The sequence below is a fragment of the Ananas comosus genome, linkage group 16, assembly GCF_001540865.1.
Source record: "Ananas comosus cultivar F153 linkage group 16, ASM154086v1, whole genome shotgun sequence".
Classification (NCBI taxonomy): Eukaryota; Viridiplantae; Streptophyta; class Magnoliopsida; order Poales; family Bromeliaceae; genus Ananas; species Ananas comosus.
This window is the reverse complement of record NC_033636.1, coordinates 1,757,155-1,785,047: the sequence shown is the minus strand read 5'-3', so window position 1 is coordinate 1,785,047 and position 27,893 is coordinate 1,757,155. Positions and strand designations below refer to the sequence as shown.

Sequence of the window (27,893 nt, the reverse complement as noted above, 5' to 3'; positions counted from 1 at the left end):
AAGGACTTGGAAATATTTCAGCCTGGTCCATGTCCCTGGCTCACTTTGGTCAGCCAAAGAGCCACCAACCGAATAGCTTCTGTAAGAGTTGAAGCATTTCGAACTACTTGAGTTAAAGCCTTAAGAAATGGTCCCGTGGAAGCCTAAAGGTTATGGCAACCCTTGTGTTCACTTTGCATTAATGTACGTAGTTTTTCTTGCATCTTAGAGGGCTATAAATAGGAGAATGGCTGAGGGTAGCAAGATCGAGGAAGAGTTTATTTATAATTTATGTTTCTAAGTAATAGAATACTTTGTATTTTGCATAATTAACCTCTACCTCTCTTTCTCATCTCTTTGTTTTGCACATAGTCTTCAAGGGCGAGTAGGTCCAAGCTAGCAAGACCAAGGCAGACTTGCCCTATCTTCGAGTAGGAGCGGGAGCCACACAAGCTTTTGCAAACAAAATCACTAGGAGCGGGAGCCACACAAGCTTTTGCAAACAAAATCACTAAGTCCATGACAATGGACTTTAATTATAATGAAAGTGGAGTACAAAAGGACGTCTCTCTCACAAAAATCATAGCACACAATACACCCCATATTCTCTCTCATCTGTGGTACCAAATCAATAGAATAACAGATATTTTTATATTAGGGATAATTGCCTATATACCCCTCATAACTTCGAAAATATCCAATTTATCCCTATTTTTTTTTTTCTTTCTAAGATACCCCTTGTATGTTCCACCGTTATTTCAAAATACCCCCGCAGTTACCTCTGTTATATTATCTAGGGTTAAACATGGGTTAAATATCTATCAGAGTTAAAAACTAATTAAAATACCTATTTTGCCCCTACCTTACTAAACTATTCCCTTAAGTTATCCTCTTTTGCTCTTCCAACTTGACCTTTATGCAACCGTCATCTCCAAGCCCTAGACATTGCCCTGTTGGAAAAAATCGTCAATTCCTCTTTACCTTTCTCGTTTGCCCTTGCAAAAAAGTACTTCCTTCTTCTACATTGTCTCAAGAATGGCGTAATCCTCGCATTGTCGCCATAGTATCAAAGGATCTTCGGTATTGTTTTCATTGTTTAGAGTTTTGGAGTATCCTAATATTGTGCTATGTTGGGAGGAATTGAGAGTCTATATTGTATTATGTTACGTCTGCCAGTTAGGGAGTAGGTTAGAGGAGAGTAAAATAAGCAAATTAATCAAGTGCGGGGAGTTCAGGGGACTTAGCTTGTGAGATAGTATGCGCATCGACCGGCTGGGAAGGAGGAGCGGCGAGTGAGTGGCAACCTTAGGTCGGAGAAGGAGTAAGTTGGGGCGAAGGAGGAATCAGAAGCGAACAACAGAGGTGAGCGAGGTAGACTCCTGAGCATAAGGAGCTTAACGGATAAGCACCAGCGCGAGAGGACCCGACCTGTTAAGGATGTTAATTGGAACCGAGCCGTCTGTCACGCCCCGGGCTGCACAGTCCCCCGGGCACGCCGACAAATCCGCCGTATACAAGAGAATTTCTCCGGTATACGAAGCGTAGCTGAACCTGTATAAACATACAATACTACAAGCAGTAGTATAGAGCTGAAGTAAACCATAAACAAGCAGGTAGAAATAACAAACTTAATATACCTACATCAGCCACAGATACAAANCTCCTAGATGTCTTTTATTATTGCTCTTATTATCGTTGTTTTTAGACGCCTTATATGTTGTAGACATATGGCGGGTCTGGGCACGCGCCGGGCGGGCTTCCGCTGGGTCCCGGGGCGTGACACTGAAGGAGTTCAAATTCCCAGCAGGTGATGTTTCATCTGGGAATGGTAAAGGGAGATTTGCTGAACTGTTGTTATCGGTTTCGACTCGAAGAAACTTAAAGATTTATCTTAAAATTTATATACAACTTGAACTACGAAATGCGAGAGAATTAGATATAAACTTGGACACAACAAACTTGGAAGCATCAAGTAGGCTAATAATGTTATCAAAGTGATTAAGGAGAATGATTTTAAGTTAGATTGAACACTAAACTTGATCAATCTAAATCTCCGAATATATTTGTGCGGCGCACGCTCCGATTCCTAAGAAGTTAGCAGCTAATTAATTAATTATTTATTTATTTATTTAGTTTTATATTTTTTAGAGTCATATCTAGAAAAGTACATAAACTGGCAATAAACTCAATCAGATACATGCAAAACATGACCACAAAAAAAAAAAAAAAAAATCATACAACATGGTTTGATTCAACAACTATCTAAGACAACATTAGTGTTTGGAAAACACAGGAAAAAGAAATTAAAGGGCTTAATGTTAAATGCAAAAAATCTGTGTACCTGCATGAAAAGAGGAAGAAGCAGCAACTGAGCACTCAGCAGATCTCCCACAGAGGTTCCCCATCAAGCAGTTGCTACAAAATTTAGTTCTCTTTAACTATCCCTTTTTAATTTTTTTCCTTTTTAGAGTTCTCTTAATAGTTAGTCCATTAATGCAATCCAAACCAAGTATATGGTAAAGGCAAGTAGGGAAAGATCAAGGAAAGGATACATTTGTTCCATTGACTCCAGTCAACGCCTATTCAAGTCAATAATTAACAAAAATTGGCCCAACCTCACTTTGGTGGAAACTTCATAAGCTCTGTCAGTTACTTTTCAACAAAAAAGCCCCCCAAAAAAAAATTAAAATAAGAAAGAAAAGCTATGTGCGACGACTCAATCTTTACTCATTCAAAAGAGGAAAAAATACTAATAAATTGTGCTTATATAAAATCTTATCTGAAAGATCAATCTAGTAAGAAACAGTTTAGTGTTAGTCTTAACATCCCACTCACGTGCATGATAAATAGCTGATGCATATTATATATAACTAATAAAAAAATTATAAAATATAATTAAAAAATATATAAAAAAATTGCCATAGAATGGGAAATGCGGGAAATTGAACTTAAATTCTCTTTTAAGGAAAGGAGCTTAGGACAGGCTCTAATAGCATGTTTACCAAAATATGTTACAAAATGATGAATCTAATTGAAAATGACTGTGTACTACACTCCTTTTGGATAGAAAGAAAGAAGAGAAAGGAAAAGAAGTTGAGAGAATTTGACAAGAGAGAGGAAAAAAAGGCAAACAAAGATAATAATTGAAATTAATAGAACTTTTATAATGTAATTAGAAAAAAATAATTGTAAGGTCCATTGAGATTTGGACAACCAAATTTAGTACGTTATGATTTATAATTACACCAACAAATAGGTATTTATCATAGGAACACTACATCATCTATAACCAGCTAAACATATCTCTTCTTTTGAGATAAAAGTACATCAAAAATATTTTTAAAAATTATGATGAGATGAGTAAACTCCGGGGGTGCATTTAAATTGGCTGGAGACACCACGTGAACAATATGACAGTCGCATTCTAAACTTTTTCCTACTATAGGTTCATCTGGTTTTGAGGTGTCGCCGCTGAAAAATTATGTGGATTGCAGAAATTATATCTTAACCGATTCGTTACAATATGCGGAAACTAATATTATTTATAAGGGTAAACTTCAAATACCACCCATGTGGTTTCGCAATTTCTCACTTTAGTACCCTATGATTTAAAGTGTATCAAGTTAGTGTCCTGTGATTTCATTTTTATTTTTTCGTCAGCTTTTCCGTTAATATTTTGTTAAATTATATACAAAATACTTCAGATATCCTACCTAGATTTATCAAATATTCACTTTAGTACCCTTTAGTTTTAACTTTGTCACTGATTTAACTAAAATAATTAGTGAAATCGATAGTAAAAAGATAAAAATAAAACCACAGAACACTAAATTGATACATTTTAAACCAGAGTACTAAAGTGAGAAAGTGTGAAACCACGGGGTGGTATTTGAAGTTTTCCTTATTTATAATTTGGGCCGGAGTAAATTTTGCTCGAGCATCGTTGGCCCAAGTTCAAACCATCAGGCCCGATGGGCCGGCCCAACCCATTTATAGCCCTACTTTAATTTATTTCCATTTTTAAAGGGGACAATTGGTGGAGGCAGGAACTAGAGTTTCCTTTTTTAAAAAAAAAATTACACCAAATTATGCTTGATTTGAGCTCAATCACATGTGTAATCTGTGGAGTTTTTTTTTTTTTTTTCTGTAGGATTATAAATTTTAATTCAGCTTTTTTTATACTCGATCCCGTAATTACATAGAAATAAATTTGATTTGTTGTATTTTATAATCCTACAAAAGCTCTTCTGAAAAATAAAAAATAAAAAATAAAAATGCAGCACTAATCAATTTACCCTAGTTTTGTTCCTCACTTCGCACTCACTACAAGGGGGCTTATAGTCCAGAAACAAAGATTTGAGGAACTGACATGAAAAAAAAAAAAAAAAAAAAAAAGAAAAAAAAAAAAGAAAAGTCAATGGGATATATTCTTTGCTCCCAAGAATCACATTGCACTGACCGTCTCTAACGCGAGTGATAAAGAATTTGATAGTTAATACCCGAGATCCCAAATTCGAAACCTAATTACTTTATATTTCCAGCTAATTTATTTCTAAACAAAAAATGAACGAAAAGAAATAAACGAAACAAAGCAGATGACATAGTATCTTTCTCTAAAAAAAAAAAAGAAGAAAGAATCGCATTGCTTTCATATGTAATAAACAACAACATTGGCTTACGCAATGTTTAAGCTACCTTTAAAAGCTCAAAGTGATGCTTCTTTTACTGCCTTGAGACGTAAGTAAGGAACAATATGACACATGCCCTAAAAATCTCTTGCAGTGCCATTAACACCAAAAAGGAAGAAGCATAACTACAGTAATAGAAGAAGATCTCAATAACTCAATAATATCCCCTTTCCAGTTTATCCAAATCCAGCAAAACTACTTTCACATACAACAGCAGCAGATACTGTTAAATAGCTAAGACTAGAAAAGCTAAGAGAGAAGCTTCTTAAGCACTTCTTTAGGGGTTGGCTTTGCCTCCCTCTCAACATGTCCAAATCATTGCTGGGTTAGAGTGAGAATGAAAGAGTGTGAGAGAGAGAGAGAGAGCATAAAATGGGTGGTTTCTGATGGCTTGTGATGGAATAAAGGGTTAAGAACATGCATTTCCAGCAATAAAGGAGAAGATGAATGAGATTCACAAAGGCAATAAAGGGGAGTAGGGGGAATCTATAGAGAGATCTTTATGTGTGACATTGATGAGTATTGTTGACATTTTGAATGGCTTTTTCTTTTTTTAACTCACTCTTCTAACTCACTTTGATCAATATCTTGGATCTAGTTAAACAAAGGTAGTGTGATTGGATCCCATAGTACAGAGTAAAGGATAAAGGAGTAGATGGTGCCATGTAAGAGTGTTGTTTCCTTAAGGAACTACTTGCATACCAAGTTTCCTGCACATTGCAACTGAATTTGGACAATAAAACTAAAGCAAAAACCTGCTTTATGATCAAAAACTTACCTAAGAAGTAGGAACCGATGATACAAAGTTCATTAGCAAATTTACATTTCATAAATGACAATATGAATTGTCTAATCAGAATAGAACCAAGAACAATACATATATAGGAGTTGAATTTCTTTCTGTGGACAATAAATTGAAAATATTAATATTCAGTTTAATCTACAACCCTAATTATTTATTGGTGGACCAAGACACTAATGTTTAATAACCAAGCCGGTCGATCATTGATTCAAATTAGATTGGTTTGTTATATTGAGACTAAACCATAATAGTAATTTACTGTGTAAGAATGGCTAGAACTAGTAACACTGGACGCGGATATGAGAGAGAGTTCTTATTCCATTCCTCCTTGAGAAGAAACCTCCATAGCAATTCAACGCAATTACGGTTTGATTCTCCTATTTGCACCCTGACATACCAACATATCAAAAAGTTAAGCATCGACAAATAGATAAATGAAAGGAAAAGTTTCTATCCGTGTTATAGATCGTAAACAAAGATTAAAGAACGAACAAGAGAATTAAACAATTCAAAGGGGCTCAGACGAATCAGATTCCCTTCATTACAAAAAGGTTGCCAAAGGAAAAGCTACAAATAGGGCCATGTAAGCCAATTCATTACACTTCTGTTGCTATGTTTAGCTTCATTACCTACTAAGAAACACACACAATGATGATACCCTCCATGGCCAACCTCGTGCATTTCGTCTTTCTCATTTTCGTCTCCCATTTTCTCCATGCTACTTCAAACCAGATTAAAGAGGTAAAGCACGGTTTGTCTTAATATGCTTATTATCTAACGAAAATTTCTCTGCAAACTTTGAGCTTATACCACTTGCTTTTTAATTAAATAAAAATTTCCTTCACAATTATGTCCTCAAAACAGAAGGAAAAGAGAAAACCATAATAATTGTATCTCAGTAATAATTGTCAGTGTGACATGCTCAAAACGATCTTTCCTTTCTTTCGAATCAAGTGAAACTTCTGATGGTTTCGCATTGCTAATGTTTTTGAGAATCAAAGGTACAGCATTATTTAGCTTTTGTTGTGGGCTATTTATCATTGTCTTTGAATATTTCTAATCTGCTAATCTTCATATTATTCAATGACAGTCTTATGTAATCTATATGGGGAGCTTTTCACAAAATAGAAACCCAGAGGCTATACAAGCAGCGCACTTGCAAATACTGTCATCAGTTATTCCAAGGTTGTACTCTTTTCTAACAATTACCAGAGTATACTTCTAAACTCTCATAAAAATTTCACAAATATATTAAAAAAAGAAAGCTTCTTATCATGAATCGATCTTTGATTGCAACAGTGAAGAGCAAGAAAGAGTATATCTAACACAAAGTTATCATCATGTATTTGAGGGCTTCTCTGCCATGCTTACCGAAAAAGAAGCTGCTCAACTATCAGGTAGAATCTCCTTCTTATGGTTATTTTGACCTTCTAGCTTTGCAAATTAATCTGCAAGGAAATTTTATTTCTCATCTGTAATGCGCATATGCATGACGCATGAAAGCAGGCCACAGTGAAGTGGTATCAGTGTTCCGTGACAGATTTCTTCAACTCCATACCACGCGCTCTTGGGATTTCCTAGAGACGGAATCGGGCCTGCGATCACAGCGGCTAAATCGTAGAGCATCTAACGATGTCATCATTGGCATCATCGATACCGGTAATTCTTTCATACAGAGATTTCTTAACATTTACGTAACTAAAAGAGAGATTTTTCTACTTCTTCAACCGTGAAGGATGGAACCTGCACCAGATGATTAATATAGCATAATCATCAATTAGTTATACAATAAAGAACAAGAAAAATACAAATGCCAACTACTCATAAGTTATAACGAGTGCGATTAACTTTGCCGAGCTCTTTTTTTTTTTTTTTTTTTTTGCTATTTCAGGTATATGGCCCGAGTCGCCTAGTTTTAATGATGCAGGGTTAGGTGAGGTCCCTTCCAGGTGGAAAGGCGTATGTATGGAAGGATCTGATTTCAAAAAAACTGACTGTAATAGGTAAAATATTGCACTACAAGTGAAGTTACTGAGAAAATTTTTACTTTCAGAAACTTAGGATGCCCCTAAAAGCTAATATATAATATACATAATACATCCTTGAATTTCTGTTTTCCATCATATATTTTGGCATGTGGAAAGAAGAACAATTTTATTCATTTTCTTTCTAAATGGATTCTCTCTTTTACTCAATCTATACTAGGAAGCTCATAGGTGCAAGATACTACAACAACCTAGCCGAATCAACACAACCACCTACAAACAAGTCCCAAATTCCTGAAATCACTTCATTTGGATCACCAAGGGACTCGGTCGGCCACGGAACACATACCTCATCCACTGCTGCGGGTTCAATTGTAACGAATGCCAGCTACTACGGTCTCGCACAAGGAGTAGCAAAGGGCGGCTCTCCGTCGAGCAGAATTGCAATGTACAAGGCATGCTCTCTTGGCGGATGCGCAGGCTCCACTGTACTAAAAGCCATCGACGATGCGATAAACGACGGAGTTGACATTATCTCGATATCGATAGGAATGAGCTCCATTTTCCAGTCGGATTTTCTTAGTGATCCTATAGCTGTTGGAGCCTTCCATGCAAATCAAAAGGGGGTTTTGGTGGTTTGCTCGGGCGGAAATGATGGACCAGACCCTTTTACTGTGGTTAATTCAGCTCCATGGATTTTAACCGTGGCGGCCTCAAGCATTGATAGAGCTTTTCAGTCCACTATTGTTCTTGGCAATGGAAGTGTTTTGAAGGTACAAAACTTCTTTTTTTTTTTTTTACTTTTCTTTTCCTTTTAGATTGCAGAGATAAATGTTCTTCTGTAATATATCAAGAGTGTTTCTCACCTCAGGGATCGGCGATAAACTTCTCTAACCTTAGTCGGTATGAACAGCACCCACTTGTCTTTGGGGCAGATGTAGCAGCAGAATTCACACCAGTATCAGAAGCAAGGTTTTTTCCTTTCATTGTTGCTGATTCCTAGAATTTTGCTTTGAGATTATTCTCTCATTACGTTATTTTGATAACAGTAACTGCTATCCTGGATCACTGGATGATGATAAAACTGCCGGAAAAATAGTAGTTTGTGTGGATACCGATCCAACTGTTTCGAGGAAAGTGAAGAAGTTGGTGGCTGAAGGGGCTCGCGCAAAAGGTCTGATCTTGATAGATGAGGTTGAGAAAGGAGTGCCATTTGATTCTGGAAGCTTCCCTTTCTCCCAACTCAGTAATGATGCAGGGGCTCAGATACTGCAGTACATAAACTCTACCAAGTAAGTTGAGAAAACATCTACCACAGCAGTACCTAGAAAAAAGACGACAACATTCGGCATTGCTAATGCTTTTTTTTTTCTCCTCAAATTCATGTAACAAAAAATGGTTAAAATCACATTTTTTGTAAGTAAATATAGAATTTGCAAACAAATCTGACAACAACAACAGCTGAAAAGGCCATCCTAGGTGCATTCAACCACATAGAATTTGAGGGGCGGAAGAAAACAATATCGACATGCACTACCGGATAAAATTAACTTGGCCATTGAAAACTCAAACCTTGATTTGAATCATTGAAAACAGGAAGCCAACAGCTACAATTCTCCCGACCGAGGATTTCAAGGAGTTCAAACCAGCGCCAGTCGTCGCATACTTCTCCGCTCGAGGACCAGGAGGACTCACAGAAGCCATCCTAAAGGTCTAATTTTATCAAGAATCTTTCCAAGAGCACAAACTCATGATTTAATCTGTAGAAATATTTCACAACCTTACAAAATTATCTACTAGCATAGCAGTGAAATTTGAAATTTCAACTATGCCCTTCAAAATCTAATTTTATCACTTATAATATTCCCTTGTACTAGCAAAAGTGCTGTTAGTTTTCACAAGAAGCTGCAGTTGGAAGGCATATAAATGGAAATTTAAACTTTACAATGGTATCTATGTTAAAGCTCCTAATATACGTAATTGATAATGTTTCGTTTCTTTTGTTTGACAGCCTGATATTATGGCTCCGGGAGTGAGCATTCTTGCAGCATCAATTCCTGCAGTTGACATTGGAGCCGTTCCAGAAGGAAAGAAGCCATCAGACTTCGCTATAAAATCCGGGACGTCGATGGCTTGCCCGCATGTTGCAGGCGCCGCAGCCTTTGTGAGATCGGCTCACCCAAGATGGTCTCCTTCTATGATAAGATCAGCACTCATGACAACAGGTAACATTCAAGAAGTAAAATCTGACTCTTCCATGATATTTCGCATATTAGATATATGTATACACTTGATACTTGTCGTCGAATGGATCAAGAAACTAAACACAAAACACTTAGGAAGTTAAAATTACTGAAGTTTATGAGACAGCTACAGGTGCGCTAATTTTCTAAACATGGAATGTTAATAAATGGCTTTTTGATGTTGCTCACACTATGGTTTGTTTCTGCATCAAATTTTTTCTTTTCTCCTGGGCAGATATTAATATAGTATTTGTACGTATAAGTTTGTCCCTTTATGTAAACTTGCCTTAGACAGCAAATTTTGCAGCAACCTCCAATCCCAAGAATTGAGACACAAATACTAAGACAACAGAAAACACATTCAAACAACAAAGACAAACTTCGTGCTTCTTTTTTACAAAATTGCTTGCTTTTTTCTAATAGTTACTAATGAACAGCTAAAAAATGAGTCTAATTATTCCCGAGAGACAAAAATTTTAAAAGGAAATAAAATCAACAATATCAGTTAACAGAGAAATTCACATTTATTGTATCTTACGGAAATAATAGATAATTTATCATCCCAGTGTTTCTTCTCACACGTAGTTTTCCATCATATAAACTTAACAAATTCCTGCAAGAGAAGAGTATGAATCTTGTAGATTAACCATGCTTGTTCCGCATCACAGCTATCACAGTCAACAATCTTGGAAAGCCCCTAACAAGTAGCACGGGATCCGATGCAAACTATCATGACATGGGTGCAGGAGAAATAAGTCCGCTCCGAGCCCTGAGCCCAGGCCTAGTCTTTGAAACCACAGTAGATGATTACCTGCATTTCCTCTGCTACTACGGCTACAAGAATCAGATCATCAGGAAAATCTCAGGCACCAATTTCAGCTGCTCATTCAGTCCATCACCTCAACTCATCACCAATATCAACTACCCTTCGATCTCTATTGCGCAGCTTGATAGTAAAAAAGTAGTCATTGTTAGTAGAACTGCAACAAATGTTGGGCCATCAAACGCAACCTATATTGCAAGTGTTGATGCACCAGACGGACTAATGGTCAAGGTTTCACCTGACAGATTGGTATTTAATAGAAGAGGGATGAAGGCATCTTATGAGATCACTTTCAGTGCTATGGATGCAAATAAGGGTTACCGGTTTGGGTCCGTGATGTGGTCCGATGGGGCACACGTGGTTCGAACCGTCTTTGCAGTTAATGTTATATGACTTGCTTTTTGCTTCGGCTTTTGTCTTTGCTTTTTTAAAAAGAAAGAAATTCTTTTCAAATTTTCTAATTAGAACAGATGTCTTTGTGGGGATTTTCCTTATACTGTTTCCTTCAAGTTGTTCTTTATAATTTACGCCATGTTTTTCACAGAAAGGGTGTAATAATAGTTATGATTCGAGTTTGCTATAAAATTTTAAGGTGATAGTTCTGTAATGTTTCTTTTCATCTGATGTATGCAGAAAAGGTAATAAACCATTTTGACATTATAATTTTCAGTGTTTGGTCTTTTCACTGTTTTTAGTTCAAGTTTATGCAACTACTTCAAAATCGTTTATCTATTTTGTGCCTATATTGGAACATTCGAGGACAGAAGGATATGTAAATGTGAGAAAACAACATAATTTCCAGCACTGTATGTACTAGGGACTATGTCCTCTGAAATTTCTGTTGTAAATTGACATTTCTTTGTTTTAACTCAAAAGGCACCAAATTTTCTGATACAAATTACAATAAAATACAGAAAAATGAAGAAAAAGAGACAAGTTTATTGTTTTTGCACGGATATTGATCCAAACTTCTCATGTCATGAAGTACCAAACTAATAGCAATGATACTTGAACTTCCAATCTAACCATGTTAGGCGACCTTCCAATTCCAGATCATCAAAGTTTTTCAACTATTAATATTTCATCACCAATTGTACAAAGACGAAAAAAATTATCGGGCATGCATTTAGAGTGGTGACCTTAGCCAGGAAACTATGTGCATTTCATCTTCTAGCATCCACTTTTATCCAAAAATTTCTCAAGTTTTGTAACGTTTCAATGAAGGCCATCATCATGTCAAAAGGATGAGCTCTGAACTGCACTAACACAAACTTTATTTGCGCAGAGGACCAACCTTCTAGAAGGCCTACCAGAAAGAGAGAGATAAGTTGCCCCAGATATCCTGGAAAACTACAAACGAAAATTCACTTCTTTTCAAGTTCTCATTTCTCACAATTAATAGCTCGAACTTTGTGCCTTTAACCAAATGATGAAAATCTGATGGGTCATCCCCATTAGTTAATTCAATTGAACTAAATTCGATGGAAACACCAACTGCTCTTAAGGCCTATGAACTTTCATGAGCTATTTAAAGCGATAACAGCAAAAAGTAATCAGTCGTGCTTCTCAAAAAGAAAAGAAAATCAGGTTCGACCATATCAAGTGAAGATACATAAAACAATTTCTAGTAGTAGCAAATGGACAATCAGAACCAAGTTTAAATTTTTAAATAACTGAAGAAACAACACTTGACAATAATATAAGCTTTCATTTGAAAAAAGTGAAAAGAGAGCCCAAAAGCATGAGACTAGTAACGTACCATCTCACATACTGCATCAAATCCGGTGGAGAGGAAAACGATTAGCAAGGAAGCTTACATTGAAACCAAGGATGCTGGCGAATTTCAGCAATGGTGATTCGCTTTGTAGGATCAATTTCTAGCATCCTTAAAATCAAATATCTTGCTCCATCAGACACATTTTCAGGAAGATCATATATTCCACCCTAAGAAACATTGCTGTGTGATTCAGTTTTGCACAAACTGACAGGACAATTAATATAAAAAAAAAACAAACCATGTTTTACCCTTATTTTCTTATGCAAGTTGGGTATGTTCTCATCCATAAAGGGAAGATGCCCACATATAAGAGCATAAAGGATAACACCACAGCTCCAAACATCAACTTCAGGCCCATTATGTGGTTTACGGGAAATTAGCTGCTCAATTGGTAATTTGTCAGAACACGTAATACATGAGAGCAAATTTACATCCAAAATATGGCATTCATTGTGACAGACTTCTTGTCATTTGGAAGAATATTTACCTCCGGTGCTGAATATGGATTCAGAAAGCTAGTCCTCGGAAGTTGACCGTCCCAAAATGTATTACTCATGCCGAAGTCAATAATTTTGATGTCATATTTTGAATCTAAAAGCAGGTTCTCTAGCCTTAGATCTCGATGTATGACCATATTTCTGTGGCAATGTTCAACACCAGAAATAATCTGTTTCCAACAACGATAACTAAAAATAAATGGAAAATATCAAATTAAGAGAAACTCTCAATTCTTAAATGAATATATCCATGTAATTGGTGATAATTCCCGTCTAAGTTTTTAAGGTACAAGTGAATAGAACATAAAAAAAGAACAAAAAAAAAAGAAGGTTTTTGCATGGCCACAAAGTTCACGTGAGAGTACCTTCGTGAATAGTAATTTTTGGATAGTAATTTTTTGCATAATAATTTTTGCATAGTGGTTATTGATGATCTTTGAAAATCCTGATAAAGACATGAATATTATATCAACAGATATAATCTTATCTGATATTTGGAGACTATTTGAAGAACCTTTTGAAAACATAATTCAAGACATCTGGCGACTTTTTGAATACCAATTTAAAATCATCCTTTGTCCTTTTCAGTATCCAACAGATATTGATAATCATAGAAAAGACTAATAAAACCCAGACAGACCTTCTTAATAAGCTAATCAAACATTTAGGATCCTCCCTAAACACTTCTTGTTCATTCTAAAAAATAAAAACATGGCTAGATTTTTTGGGATTTTTTCGGAAAAGTGTAAAAGGGTTGAAAACTACTATATGGACTTATCCCCTATTTTTGAAAGCGTGCGTGTGGATGAGGATGGGCCATATTAATTTTTCCTCCATACAACCACATTATATTATAAATATAAATAACACTGGCAAATCAGAAAAAAAAATCTTTGGATAACATTTAAAACCACGGGCCCCGCCGCCAATTTGCCTCAGCATACCAAAACCACAGGCCGCCGCGGTTTTCTAAAAACCGTCCGCATCCTCCGATTTCGCCTATAAAAGGAAGCCTCATTCAAACACGAAAAAACACGGGAAAGAAAACACATTCGACCAAAGAGAGAAAGCAGAAGCCAGACTCCCGTGGTTTTTAGAAAATCGCGGTGACCTGTGGTTTTGGAATGCTGAGGCAAATTGGCGGCGGGGCCCGTGGTTTTTAATTTTACTGTGGGGCCCATGGTTTTATCCATGGTTTTGATGCACGGGTGGTTCTTGATTTTTTCTTTTTCCAGATTCTTTCTTCTTCTTTTGATATTTCCACTTTTTTCTGGAATTTCCTTGGAATGCTGAGGCAAATTGGCGGCAGGGCCTGTGGTTTTTAGAAAACCGCGGCGGCCTATGGTTTTGGAATGCGGATGCAAATATTTTTTGGATTTTTATATTTTTTAACAAACCTTTGAAAGAAGCAAATACCCTACAAATAGCGGAAAAGTTGCTAAAGGAAATGGCTGGTCTGTAATTGTCACGCCCCGGGCTGCACAGTCCCCCGGGCACGCCGACAAATCCGCCGTATACAAGAGAATTTCTCCGGTATACGAAGCGTAGCTGAACCTGTATAAACATACAATACTACAAGCAGTAGTATAGAGTTGAAGTAAACTATAAACAAGCAGGTAGAAATAACAAACTTTATATACATACATCAGCTACGGATACAAAAGAACACTACTCGCTCCAGCGAGTTCAACTGTATGTACAAAAGTGCCCGAACAAAAACTGTCACTACCTGCAGCGAGAGTCCTCTAGCACTGTACTCGAGGGGTAGGCTCTAACTCGCCACGCCTTTCCCGCGGTCCGCCTCAAAAGGAGCAGCAGCCGAAACAGAAGGCCCTGCAACATCGGTGGAAGAAAGAGGGCGTGAGAACTACTATAAAAGCAAGTAGTCCTTAGTGGGTGCCGCCCTAAACAATATCGGTCCACCCACTAAGTCTACAGGGTAAGCAAAATAGAAGAAAATGAAGCTGAAAACTCTCTACAGCTACAAGTCGCTATGCTATCATGCCCAGAACTAACACCTATAGACTCAAGTCAACCTGACCCAATCCGAAGGGGACTGTGAACGCACCCGTCCCTGGGACTGTGAACGCACCCGTCCCGTGCCCGGTTGTGACTGCACAGCTACCCCCACTCTAAACCTCAGTGTAGAGCAAGTCCAACCTGCACTACCCGACACCGACGCGAAAGCACAAAGTCTAACTCCGGAGTGGCACTCGGAGGAGCTACCCAGCCGAGTATGCAGCGTAGCTCTATCGAGCTCAATCAGGCCCTAACCAGCCAAACCCAAGTAACCAAAACCGACTTGGGGGCCCACCGCCTACCCTGACGGCGCCCGACACCCCGTAACAGTCTACACTCAGCTAGTATAAGCTCGGCGTCCCAGCACGAGCACAAACACAAGCTACACTATCCTGGGTATCCATCGCACAAAGCCCGCGACGATACAATGCAACACGGCTCCTAGAGCTAAATCCGGCAGTGTATGTAAATGACGATCAATTCAGGGTTTTCTCCTAAGTCAAATCCAAGTCCAACAAGTATCAATTATCATCACTCACTAAGCATGCTCCCAATTCAGGTTTTTAATATACTAATCCATGAATTTGAGCTACCTCATTTAGTGTTCAACGAACAAAGCATACAAGTCGACTAATATGTACTTAAAGGCAAAACCGATGAACCCACCTCTCAAGCAACTCCTGGCAGCAAAGAAAGTGGCCCGGATCCAAATTGATCCCTCGCTGGTCCGTCGAAGTCTCCGGTTCTCCTGCTGCGAAGAAGTAAACACAATTGCACTCAAAATCACGAAATCTGCCCAGAAAACAGCAGCGAAGAAAGCGTTAAATCCGACCAAGCTAACCTTATCCAAATTCAGCAAACAAGGGTTCTGAAGCTTCGTCTCGAAGTCACGAATCCAATGGCCCAGGTTTCGCTGAATTCCGACGCTCCTACGCAGAGAACGGGCCAGAATACGAAACGTCGACGCTGGAACCTGCGAAACAGCATCTCTGAAATCTGCTCGGCAAACAGCAGCCTAGTAAAACTAGGGTTCGACAGGGCAAACCTGCTCCAAAAATCGCGATCTTGGGCTCAGAATCTTCGTCTCGAAGTCGCGAATCTAGCATAACGCCAAATTTCGTCGCGTTTCGACACTCCTACACAGAGAACTAGGTAAAACACGGCGGGTCGATGCTGGAATCAGCAATCAGCACTTCAGAGTCTGCTCGGCAAACAGCAACTCAGTAAAAAGGGATTTCGACAGAGCAAACCTTCTCCAAATCGGGCGAGTGAGGATCCTATGGATTCGTCTCGAAGTCTCGGTTCGAACGAATCAAGTCGCGTCACGTTCCGATGCTCCTGCACGGAATACGAGTCAAAACTCTGCGGGTCGACGCTGGAATCAGCAGCAGCAGCAGTGCAGTTCGAAAATCGTAGAAGTTTAAAGCCATAAAAGCGATCTCAAGGAGCCACTCACCTCGACAAACCCTCCCTGCGAGCAGCACCTCGTCGAGGATGGCAAGGATCGGCTGTAGCACGGCCTCCTCGCAGCGTCACCTCGTCGGAAACTCGCTCGATCCGCTCCGCGGCGCGTCGTCGACGAAGCTCGAGCTTCTCTTGAGCTCCTCCAACACTCTAGGTTGCTAAGGGAAGTAGAAGGAGAGGAAGAAGAAGCACAGCAGCAGCAGCATGAAGAAGCTCCCCTCTCTCTCTCCTCTCTGCTCCAAGGTAAGGGTTAAAGGGGGGGGTGATGTGACAAGATGGCCAAAAGTCAACTTGCACCCTGCTTCCACTTTGTACCGGTACAAACCCAGATTTGTACCGGTACAGCTCACTGAAGATCTGCTATTTCGCAGATCTTCAAGATACACGCTGCTCTCAAGTTCCCATAAGGCCCGTTTGGCGTCCACTTCGCGCCAATGCGACCCGGACTTGTCCCGACACTCTCCAGAGCTGTCGACAAGCCTCAGCTAAAATTCCAGGTCTCTACAGTAATGTTATCCAAAGATTTTCTTATGTTAACCGTCATAACAAGCGACTGATGCTTCTCTTTTAAAGGAATAAAATATAGATTTATCAATATATTTTCGTCGGCTGTCATACAGAATGTCTGGATTTAAGAGGCTTAAACCTTGGGTACGGAATATCTCAATATCCTATAAAAGGAAGCCTCATCAAACACGAAAAAATACGGGAAAGAAAACACATTCGACCAAAGAGAGAAAGCAGAAGCCGGACTCTGAAGCGCACCAAGGAAACGGTCCACTACCGTCCAAAATTCAAGATATTCAAGAACTATCTGACAATGGTGAACCCGACGTGACTACTAAATTCCAAAAGCCGTGATGCATTTGTGATATAGTGTGTATAGTTATGTGCAGTGCCGTCCATTTGGATTCCACTTGTTGGAACAGTGGTTGGATAATGGACCTTCCTATGTCAACTTCCCAGACACAAGAACTCTCTAGATCATGTCTAAAATTTTCTTAGCTATATGAGGTTGTAATTTTAGTTTTCCTTCACCAAAAAAAAAAAAAAAAAAAAGGTTTTTGCATGGCCACAAAGTTCACGTGAGAGTAAACTTCTTAGGAGTAACTATTGGTGAAGGAAAAATAAAATTACAACCTCATATAGCCAAAGACTTAGTTTTTCTAAGCAAGACAATCAGACAATATTTTAAGGTTCTTATTAAACCACTTTACAGAGCCAAAGACTTAGTTTTTCTAAGCAAGACAGAGGAAAGAAAAGTAGAAAAACCACGGGCCCCGCCGCCAATTTGCCTCAGCATTCCAAAACCACAGGCCGCCGCGGTTTTCTAACGCAGAAGATTTCTGGAAATAACAGTTGAAGACAAATTTGAGATAGATGCTTTCACTCACAACTTGGTAAACAACCCTGTTTACGCTCATCATCCTATCGGAACATTACTACATTACCGCACTTAGTTTTTCTAAGCAAGATTTAGGTCCTCTAAGTTAATTCCTTCGTCGAAGACTCAGTTTTCAGATAAAATCCTTTCAGACATCTGGAGACTATTTGAAGAACCTTTGGATGATATTATATCTGACATTTGGAGACTGTTTTCCCAAAGGATTCGAAAACCCTGTCAATTTACAAGACGCTGGAACTGAAAAAATATTAAATATAGCAGCTCATGACCCCCAAACTTGGGAACCCAGAAAATTCCGAAAATTTTCCCAAAAATCATCTTGCTTTATTTGTTTACCCAGTAGAGTTTAGGGTTTAGGGTTTAGGGTTTAGGGTTTAGGAAGAAGCGGGGAAACAAGGGATGAGAGAAAGGATAAGAGAGGGATGATGAACTTGTGTCCAAAAATTACTAAAGAGTCGAAAACACCAGTTTTAAAACCTTGAAAGACTACATAAAATGGAAAAGTGTCTTTGGGTTTGACTGTCTGAAAATATTCTACACAAGTTCATCGTCCCTCTCTTCTCCTTTCTGTCATCCCTTGTTTCCCCGCTTCTTCCTAAACCCTAAACCCTAAAACCCAAGTACCCACATCAGAACTTATTTCCACCGCCAGAGCTTATACCCTCTCACATTGGTATCTTCCACCGTGCTCTTCTTTCGCTCTTTTTCATCCCTACTTAATTGTCCTAATTTTAGGTTTGCACCTATCAGTTAAAATATATTACATAATCTGACCCATCCTCATCCACACGCACGCTTTCAAAAATAGGGGATAAGTCCATATAGTAGTTTTCAACCCTTTTACACTTTTCCGAAGAAAAAACCCAAAAACACTTTCCATATTTTTACTTGTGTTTAAAAGCTTTTCGCGCCTCTCTCGCTCTCCTAGGTCTTTGGACACAAGTTCATCGTCCCTCTCTTCTCCTTTCTCTCATCCCTTGTTTCCCCGCTTCTTCCTAAACCCTAAACCCTAAAACCCAAATACCCATATCAGAACTTATTTCCACCGCCAGAGCTTATACCCTCTCACATTGGTATCAGAGCTTATACCCTAAAGAATTGGTATCAATGCCAAAGACTTAGTTTTTCTAAGCAAGACAATCAGACAATATTTTAAGGTTCTTATTAAACCACTTTACAGAGCCAAAGACTTAGTTTTTCTAAGCAAGACAGAGGAAAGAAAAGTAGATTTTCTTACATATTTTTTCCTCAATACAACCACATTATTGGATAATGGACCTTCCTATGTCAATTTCCCAGACACAAGAACTCTCTAGATCAAATTCTTCTAGATCAATATTTCATCTTAAGCAAGTGTGAAGCATATACGCTTGGCAGATTTGATAAGAGAAATGCTCTGTAAATTTCGCCATTGATAGCCAAAGAGTGCTTTGCGGCATAAGAGCGAGGTTCTCTGAAAACTGTACGCCAGGAAAAATTGCAAGCCCCTTATATGCTAAAATAGGAAAATCAGGTCAAAGACATTTTAACATAGAAGACATAAAATTGGTCAGACAAATAAAATCCCTAGTATCTGAATTACCAGACCTCGACCTTCCATTAGATTCTGACTATATTATAATAGAAACAGACGGAACACCTCCTATTATAAAACCACCAAGAATAGCATATGGTAAAGAAAGCCTTATTTATTATCCCCAAATTATCTTCCGCCTTAAAAATCCTAATATATTACTACCTGACGAACAAAATATAAAAGAACGTAACGCACTACTTATAGAAGATACTGGTGAAACTTTGCTAACAGTAGACGAGTACGTATCCGATGCTGAGACTATTTACTCCATTGAGAGCAATTTAGTTTAATTGGTCTTCAAAAAGTCGCCAGATGTCTTGAATTATGTTTTCAAAAGGTTCTTCAAATAGTCTCCAAATATCAGATAAGATTATATCTGTTGATATAATATACATGTCTTTATCAGGATTTTCAATTATCGAAACCACCCGTGCATCAAAACCATGGATAAAACCATGGGCCCCACAGTAAAATTAAAAACCACGGGCCCCGCCGCCAATTTGCCTCAGCATTCCAAAACCATCTAATTTGGCTATGGAGGAGAACCAAATTTGCATGTCGAATTTGTCTTGGCTAGGAATAGGATGAGGTTTAAGTTTAGAATCTCCGTGGTAAAATATGGGTTTTTTCAAAGTTTTTGGTGTAGGTCCCGTCTGGTACTCCCTTCTATTAAAAATGCATGAAAGCTCTACAGGATAAACAAAATGGTCTAAAATAAAGCAAGACGATTTTTAGAGGATTTTCTCAGTATTTTTAGGATTTTTTCGGGGTCTCTAAAAGGCTTGATGAAGAAAGTGTGCTTAATTAAGGGATAAAGGGTGGTGCTTAATTATTTTTGGGTAGGGTGCTTAATTATTTTTGGGTACTATGCGAGAATGATGAAAGTTAGTCACGGGATTTTTTTTTTTTTTTTTTAGGTACTATGCAACAATGACTCTGAACTGAGAGAACTCTTCTTATTAAACTGTAACATGTGAAAGAACAAAGATAGTTTTCATTCAAAATAATTATCAAAAAAGAAATAAACACCTTAAAAATGTAGTCAACACAATTGTTAAAATTAGTGATGCACTTCTGCTGCAATTATTTGAGACAAATAAGAAAACTTGATTCTCTGCTGCAATTTCTTTACCCTTTTCTATAAAGTTCTTTATGAATAAGATATTACTGCTATGTATCAGGCTAACAACAACTTTATGATGAGAAGAATTCACAGACCTGCTGGAAAAAATGGCGAGCCTCGCACTCCAAAAAGCTCCCCTGATTCAGCATGCTCCATTACAATATATATATATTTGCATGCGTTTCTACGACCTCACAAAATTGAATAACGTGAGGATGTTGCAACAATTTTAGGATCTCAATTTCTCGCCTCGCTGCATTCCAAAGATGTAGGTAACTATATTATTGCTCTGAAATCTTTTGACAAAATGAATTGCAAACAAATAGCACTAGTATTGTACTAATAAAACATGAGTCATATAGAGACGTAAAACTCAAAAACCAATCACTGAATATCTAGTGAAAGACTAGAATGAGATGAGCACATAAAAGAAAAACTCTTCTCCATTTCCAGCAACTGCCAAATTGTTCGCTTTCAACACATCTTCCTCACAGTTTCCACTTTCCACACGACTTCGACAGGTGATGAAACAAATGAACCACACTTTATTATCCCATTTCCAAAGGTCCCACAGTTTGTTGAGTTAAACATATCGAGAAAAAGGAAAAATCTGATAGATAAAACTCAGAAACTTAAGTGTTTCTCATTCCTGAACTTTTAAATTACCATTTTCTTCTAAGTCCATGTTTCTCAGCTTTTGGCGGCTGACAATTTTGACAGCAACAACATTCCCTGTCAATGCATGATTTGCAACTTTAACCTTACTAAATGAACCAATCCCCAGTATTTTCCCAAGTCTATAATTTGGTAATTCCGCATCAATCGTCTCCGCTTCCCCTCGTCGTCTTTCCATTTATTACTGCAACGGAAAGATCAAAAGAAAGTTTTCATTTGTCGAACGCTGAGCATCCGACATACACATAATCAATTCAATTTTAACCAAAAAACAAGAAAAAGAAAAGCCTACAAAATACGGTTAAGCATTTCTTTTGTGCTATAACTGAACATTGATTGGATTCTGTATGTCTGACAAACTGCATATCGAAATTCATCAGATCAGACTTGGTAAAAAAATTCGAATGCAACATTTTATCAACTTTTTATGCCACTGCATCAAAAAATAGTAAAGGCAGGTCGAAATTCAAAGGTAAGATTTATAGTGTATTTTGCTATATTTTGTCTGCACAATCCTTAAATTTATGTTCAGCAATCTTAGTATACGAAAGCTAAGGTATGTAGGAAACTACAAAGCATTCAATAATTGCTGCATAAATATTAGGATAAATTACACTTTTGGTTCTCAAACTATGAGGCGCGTGACATTTTGGTCCTCAAACTTTAATTTGTTACAATTTCTAGTCCGATCTTTCTTAATTATTGCAATCAAGTCCGCAACCCAATTAGCTGGACATGTGGCTAATATGGAAGTAATGCAACAGCGTTATGTTAGATAATGCCACAATAATTAAAATGCTACATTACTTCTGCATCAGCGATTCATCAATATTTAATCAAATAAATTGGGTCATGGGACTTATTTGCAATAATTTATAAAGTTCAAGTTAGAAATTACAACAAATTAAAATATGAGGACCAGCGTGTCACCCGCCTCATAGTTTGAGGAGCAAAAGTGTGATTTACCCTAAATATTATGCAACGTCCCTTTTGATAGTATATCTGTACACATTATCGAAAAAAAAATAATGAAACATTTATGAGATTAGTGAAAATAATTATTTTACAAAATCACTTTTTGTAAAGCTCTCTCCATAAAGATGGGAGGTAACTGCTAGTCTGCAACAAACTACTAAAGGCCCAATTTGGTAATATAGTGGCTAAAAATATTACTTTTACACAATAGAAAGACAAACGTTTAAAAGTATATTCAATTTTTCCTTTTTTAGAATTTTTCTTTTTACTTTTTTTATAATATAAAAATAGTGTTTTCAGCCACAACGTTACCAAATTAGATCTAAATCTTTAAACATATGTCCTTTCGCAGATAGTCACGTGGTGCGTGTCCAAGAGTGGTAATAAACACGTGCTATCTGTCAGTCCTGCTTTGAATCCAATTGGGTTTTGAGCATTGTGGGATTGCAGTTTCTGAAAACTACTGCTTCTATATTTTGATGAGCCTATAAAAAAAAATAAAAAAAAAATAAATGATGCAATAAAATGGTGGCGGAAACTACTCAAATCACAAAAGCAGGTCTTGTTCGGCACGCAATTCCTAAGAAAGAACTTATTCGGCAGCTTTTAATCTCTAAAACCGGCGCAAAACCATTAGAATTCAAGTTCGGACTCGGGACTCGTCGTTTGATCGAATATTTACATTGAGACGTTACGCAAATATGAAATTAAGAAGTAATTAAACAAAAAAAAAGAAAAAAAGAAAAAGAAGGAAAACGCAAACCTGAAGCCTTTTGGATTGGGATTTTGGGGGCCAAAAAAAGACTCCACAGGCTAATCTAAGGAAGCTGTTTTATTGAGAGAGAGAGAGAGAGAGAGAGAGAGAGAGAGGGACATTGAAGAGGACTTGGACGGGAGTTTGAAGGGGACGGACGGAGGTGACGAGATGGAAATGTCAAGGGCCGGATTGGCAGCGAATTTCTAAAAATGTGAACCCAAACCCCACAACCGAACTCAAAATGCGAGCCTGAACTTGAATACGACAGATTCTGAAAATCTGCATTCAAAACTAGATCCGACCAAATACTACAAATCCGAAATAATTATTTCTTGCGGCAAAAATCTGTATTTAAAATATGCAATATTAAAAAATATTTTTTTTACAAATTTATAATATTTACTGTTAAGAAGTCTATTTGCAAATTAACAGAAAAGAGTATTTTTGCAAAGTCACTGAAGTAGGGTGTACATTTACAAGAGTCTCTATTTACAAGAGCAATACTATATGTACACTTCAAAATAGGATATACATTTTACACTCACTTCATTCCAAAACATTAATATTTTCCTTGTCACATCATTTTTTTAAATTTTTAGATCTTATACCCCTCCTTCTAGGATTGATAAAAATTCAAATAATTTTATTTGAATTTTTATCAATTATAGGATGAAGGATATAAAATCTACAACCCTTTGTGGCTGTACAAGAAGCATGTTCCATTTACAATAGATTGAAATCTACAATAAATATTCATTACTAATAGTAATGAGGAAATAAGTGATAAACAAGAATAAAGGGTAAAATTCCACTACAAAAGATTCAAGTAATACATGGATGTTGCAGAACATTGCGATGCTATAAAATCAAGCGATCAGTGTAAACATGACTGGTAAAAGAGAGGATCTCTTGTGTCAAAATTAATAGATCAAAAAAATGCCTTTCCTAAACCTTCTTTGCTAAAAATACACAAGGACCCCCCTCAACTATACGTCGACGGAAGTAAGCGGCGAACCACATTTGTCGCATCAGCATCAGACATCAGACCTTTCCACAGATTTGTCTGGGTTAACAAAATTTGAAACAAAAATGGACATAATTGACAAAACTAACATATATTTGCTGAAACTAAATAGCTAGGAACCAAGGTTAAAAACAGTAAGATACAGATTAGGAGCCAACCTTAAAAACAGTAAGATTAACCTAAAGGCAGTTTTTCCAAATTTAAGAGAGAATCTTCTCAACTTCATAGCAAGGAGAGAAACAAAAGAAAGGGCATGATACAAGAAATGCAAGCTGTGTAATGATACAGTTTAGCCTCCGACAAAGCCGATACATGAATATGGTGAAGAACTTCTAACAGAATTAAGATTAAACGGAAAAAAAACTATGCTGCACATTTTCACCCAAATAAACATAATTCCAAGATTACCAAGAAAGCAAGAGAGAAACAGGTAGAGGTTGCCCATATCAAAAAAAAAATAATACTCAATTAACAAATACAAAATAACAGAGCTAAAAACGACACAGTTAATGTACACAATTGAGACACAACCATGGGAGTATCAATTTACACCTTTGCTTCTTTTACACCGTTTCCCTATCTAAGAAAAAGAATCAAGACAGCTGGGATATGGCCATTTTCCTCATAATTAGAACCAGAGGAACAAACAGCTGTCCCACCTTCAGCAACTTTTAGAATCTTGCTGTACAAACTAACAATGTATGCTCCCCAGCATATATTCATTCCCACTGTGGAAAAATACCACAACAAATGATGAGAGAGATTTTTAACAACAAAAACACCTCTCAGCAACATCACTAAGTCACCAATCTATTTTCCTTTTTCTCCTCGATCACAGCAATCGACCACTCCCAAAACCATTCCTCCAACAAAAATCCAATCCCAGTCAAAGCATCATGAACTGTTAGTATAACAAAGTGCTGTCCCCTTCAGGAGTCAAAAAATGGAACGAGGCTGGGTATTTACAAATCAAAGGCAAAGATCATGCCAGGTTCGGTAGCACTATTTGACACGGAATTCATGTTTAAAAACTGTGAGGTTCTGAGTGAATTTGTCTCTGTTCTTCGATTCCAAACTCCTCGTAACATCAGCCATCAGTTTATCGAAGCATAGTGAGAGACGTTGTTGTTGGTCTGCAGGCTGCAAGTTGTCAAGAAATAAGTCAGCATCTGGAATAGCGACATTCAGCAAAAAGGCAATTCATCAAAAATATCTTAGATGGCACCTGATTCCACAGGAACTTCCAGTTATACTTGAGCAAAAGGCTAAAGATATTGGATATATAGGCCTCATTAGGTATTGCTACTGTTTTTTTTTATGTTTTTCATTAAACACAAATACAATGCGACAGTGTCCTGGTGGACCCATCAGTAGATTTATGGATTACTAGCAATCTATACATCTACGGGGATCGTTTGCCAACAAAGAAATGAGTTCTTAGCTTTTTTTTGCAGAAGATGCCATTTCTCATGCGGCTAGAGCACATCAAAGAGCTAATCGACAATGACAAAAATAAAAAAGTCTCTCTACCAACGCATCCACTCACCTAGAATTTGTATTTAAAAAAAAGAAAAAAAAAAAAAGGAAAAAAGCCTTTGTACCCCAAGATAGAAAAGGGGCACGAAAAAGAAGGTTGAAGTTTGTGCTAACCTGAGAAGCCAAAATTTGAGCTCTTATATCACTAAACATCTGCAGCAGCAAACAAAAAGTTAATAAGAAGATATAGGTGAAAGAAGAAGCAAAGTACTTGGAAGAGCATACAAGGACATTGTTTGAGACGATGGTTTCATAAGAAACATAATAGGAAGGCATTGATAAAAGGATTGCACAGCTTGCATATACAGGACGTGTAACAATGATGCAACCAAAAAACGTCGAGAAAAAGTGATGGAACATAAGATGTTCTTCATATTAGCTTTTCATTTCCTACAAAAAGAGGATAACTTGAGTTAAACAAGGTGTTGTATCCCTTTTCTTCTACTTCCCATAGTAATAGAGCGGGAAATCGTTGAAGGAGTCATCAACGTAAATCGCAACAAGGACAAGTGGCAAAAAAATGTTCTACACTTTCATGGAACTAAAGCAGAATATTGACAAGATTATAAAAAAAAAGAAAAGAAAAGAAAAGAAAAAAGGCCATCTTCAAACAGCTTATATGAAGATAACACAGTAGAAACTAATTTCCACAAAACAGGCGACAAAAACCATGGGTGCTTCTTGCAAAATACTAAGCCTCTGACGTTTTGTGCAAAATATTATCACTTTCCCATAAAAGAGAATCTCCCAATGTAGAAAAGAGGCAAGTAAGCAAGAATATAAATGCCCATCGGCCGGGCCGTATCTACCCTGCCGTATCGTGTCAATAAGATATCGGCACGATACAGCTCCCATGCCGATGGCATAGCTCAAAACCCTCTATTCTTCAAATTAGTAAGTAATTTTCTCAATAAAGTTCAAAAGATTTGATAAAGATACATAATAAGCCATTAGAATATTTTGTTGCTAAAGAAAAATAAATATTTCATGCCATTATGTGTCGGCACACATGTATTTTTTGTGACCGGCACGCATCGGCACGGCCCAACACACACCGTGCCGTGCCGTGCAAGCAAGTTTCCGGCACGATCCTGTGCCATGGTACTTAAATCCATGCAAGTAAGTTTTCTTTCCTTTCTCATTTGAGCCTGGATCCTACATTGTTCAACTATGTTGAATGGACACACGATACCAAACACGAACAAGATACAACTCGGAGATGGAACGTTCGCAACTCTGATAAAACAAGGATGTATTCTTCTCTACAGTATTTTTTTTTTTAATATTTTATCACCTGTAGAAGGTACCATACTTACTTACATTTTCTCAGGGTACTAGCAGATAGCCTCTAGAGTCTAGAGGTCCCCCATCCATGCGGTTATGTTATGGATGAATGGAGGTTATTACTAGGGATTTATTAAGAGATCAAAACCAGGGATTAAAGTAGAAAAAGAAGACATGAACCTCCATATCCTACCAAATCATCGTATTAGTAAAGGTGGCCAACAAAACTACAAAACAAATAAATAACATAACAATCCATGTTTATCAAATTCTTATGAATCCTAGAAGGTTGGCCGAGTACAAAAGAGATCTTTCCTAGTCGCTGTTTAGTGCAAGCAATGTATGTATATATCATCTGAATACGCGACAGACACGTGTCCATAAAGAGTTTTAAGTAGAAAATGTCTTCCACATGACATCGACACTAAGATAGTAAGAATTTTGGTACGTCCATGGATCATTATTGGTCACGCAGGGTCATATAATTAGTACCAAGATAGCAATGAAGTAAGGCAACAAAATAAAACTAAGAGCAAAAGTTCTCCATATTTGACAGGGAGATTATTGATTGTAATTTGTAGGCCATCTATTTCATGATAGTTGGTGCAAGCTATACAGCAATGAACTCTTACCTGTTCACTGATGAGAATCAAGCTCAACGTAGGTCTGCTAAGACTCCATTGATTCCCTGAGTCTTCAAATAAGACTATCTCAAACAGGGTCTTGAGTATCTGTCGCAAAATCTTGGAGTTAATACTTGATAAGAACAAAGGACAAAGAAGAAAAGCACAAAAATACTGCTGAAAGGGAGGAAAAAAAAGAGGGGGGGGGGGGGGGGGTGGGGTACACGACGAAGCTTGAGAGGAACTCGGAGCGATCTACGGTCGGGGAAAAGGCAGATAAAATATAAATAACTAGANATATTCGAGTCGGAACGGAGACCATCATTCTCGACGCCGTCCTCGTCTCAGCGAAATCTCATCATCGACGGGTTGCGTTGAGTCAGGTACGTAACAATTGGTATCAGAGCGGTCCGATTCCAGGGCATTGAGTGGTAGAATCGCTTCCTAACTCCAATCTCGGCATTGTTGAGTTTAATCGCGAGTAGGATTTCTGCGCTGCCGATTCTGAACCGAGATCAGAGTTGGACAAAAGAAATCACCACAAATTAACCCTGAAAATTAACCGCAAGATCAGAGGACACTCCCTCAATCCTCAGATTGATTTTATCACACAAGCACGATAAACATCATTTGAGTTA

At 37.6% G+C, this 27,893-nt stretch overlaps 2 protein-coding genes and 1 pseudogene across 3 annotated transcripts; 1 reads left to right on the top strand and 2 right to left on the bottom strand.

Moving 5' to 3' along the window:
* LOC109721966 (CO(2)-response secreted protease-like) lies at positions 5,031 to 11,127 on the top strand. Of its 2 annotated transcripts, none has more exons than XM_020249804.1 (11): positions 5,031 to 5,129; positions 6,560 to 6,654; positions 6,769 to 6,866; positions 6,976 to 7,128; positions 7,361 to 7,472; positions 7,675 to 8,227; positions 8,326 to 8,426; positions 8,504 to 8,746; positions 9,051 to 9,165; positions 9,466 to 9,679; positions 10,366 to 11,127. In XM_020249804.1, the coding sequence occupies exons 1-11, from the start codon at positions 5,115 to 5,117 to the stop codon at positions 10,911 to 10,913; spliced, it is 2,247 nt and encodes a 748-aa protein (XP_020105393.1). In that variant the 5' UTR covers positions 5,031 to 5,114; the 3' UTR covers positions 10,914 to 11,127. The 2 variants fall into 2 exon arrangements, with proteins under 2 accessions (XP_020105393.1, XP_020105392.1); XM_020249803.1 differs by lacking the exon at positions 5,031 to 5,129 and adding an exon at positions 5,899 to 6,210.
* Positions 5,427 to 22,978, bottom strand: LOC109721967 (annotated as a pseudogene).
* On the bottom strand, positions 24,231 to 27,580 carry LOC109722573 (exportin-7-like). Its single transcript, XM_020250667.1, has 4 exons — positions 27,575 to 27,580; positions 27,265 to 27,510; positions 25,463 to 25,501; positions 24,231 to 24,952 (listed from the first exon to the last, which is right to left on the bottom strand). The coding sequence occupies exons 1-4, from the start codon at positions 27,578 to 27,580 to the stop codon at positions 24,815 to 24,817; spliced, it is 429 nt and encodes a 142-aa protein (XP_020106256.1). The 3' UTR covers positions 24,231 to 24,814.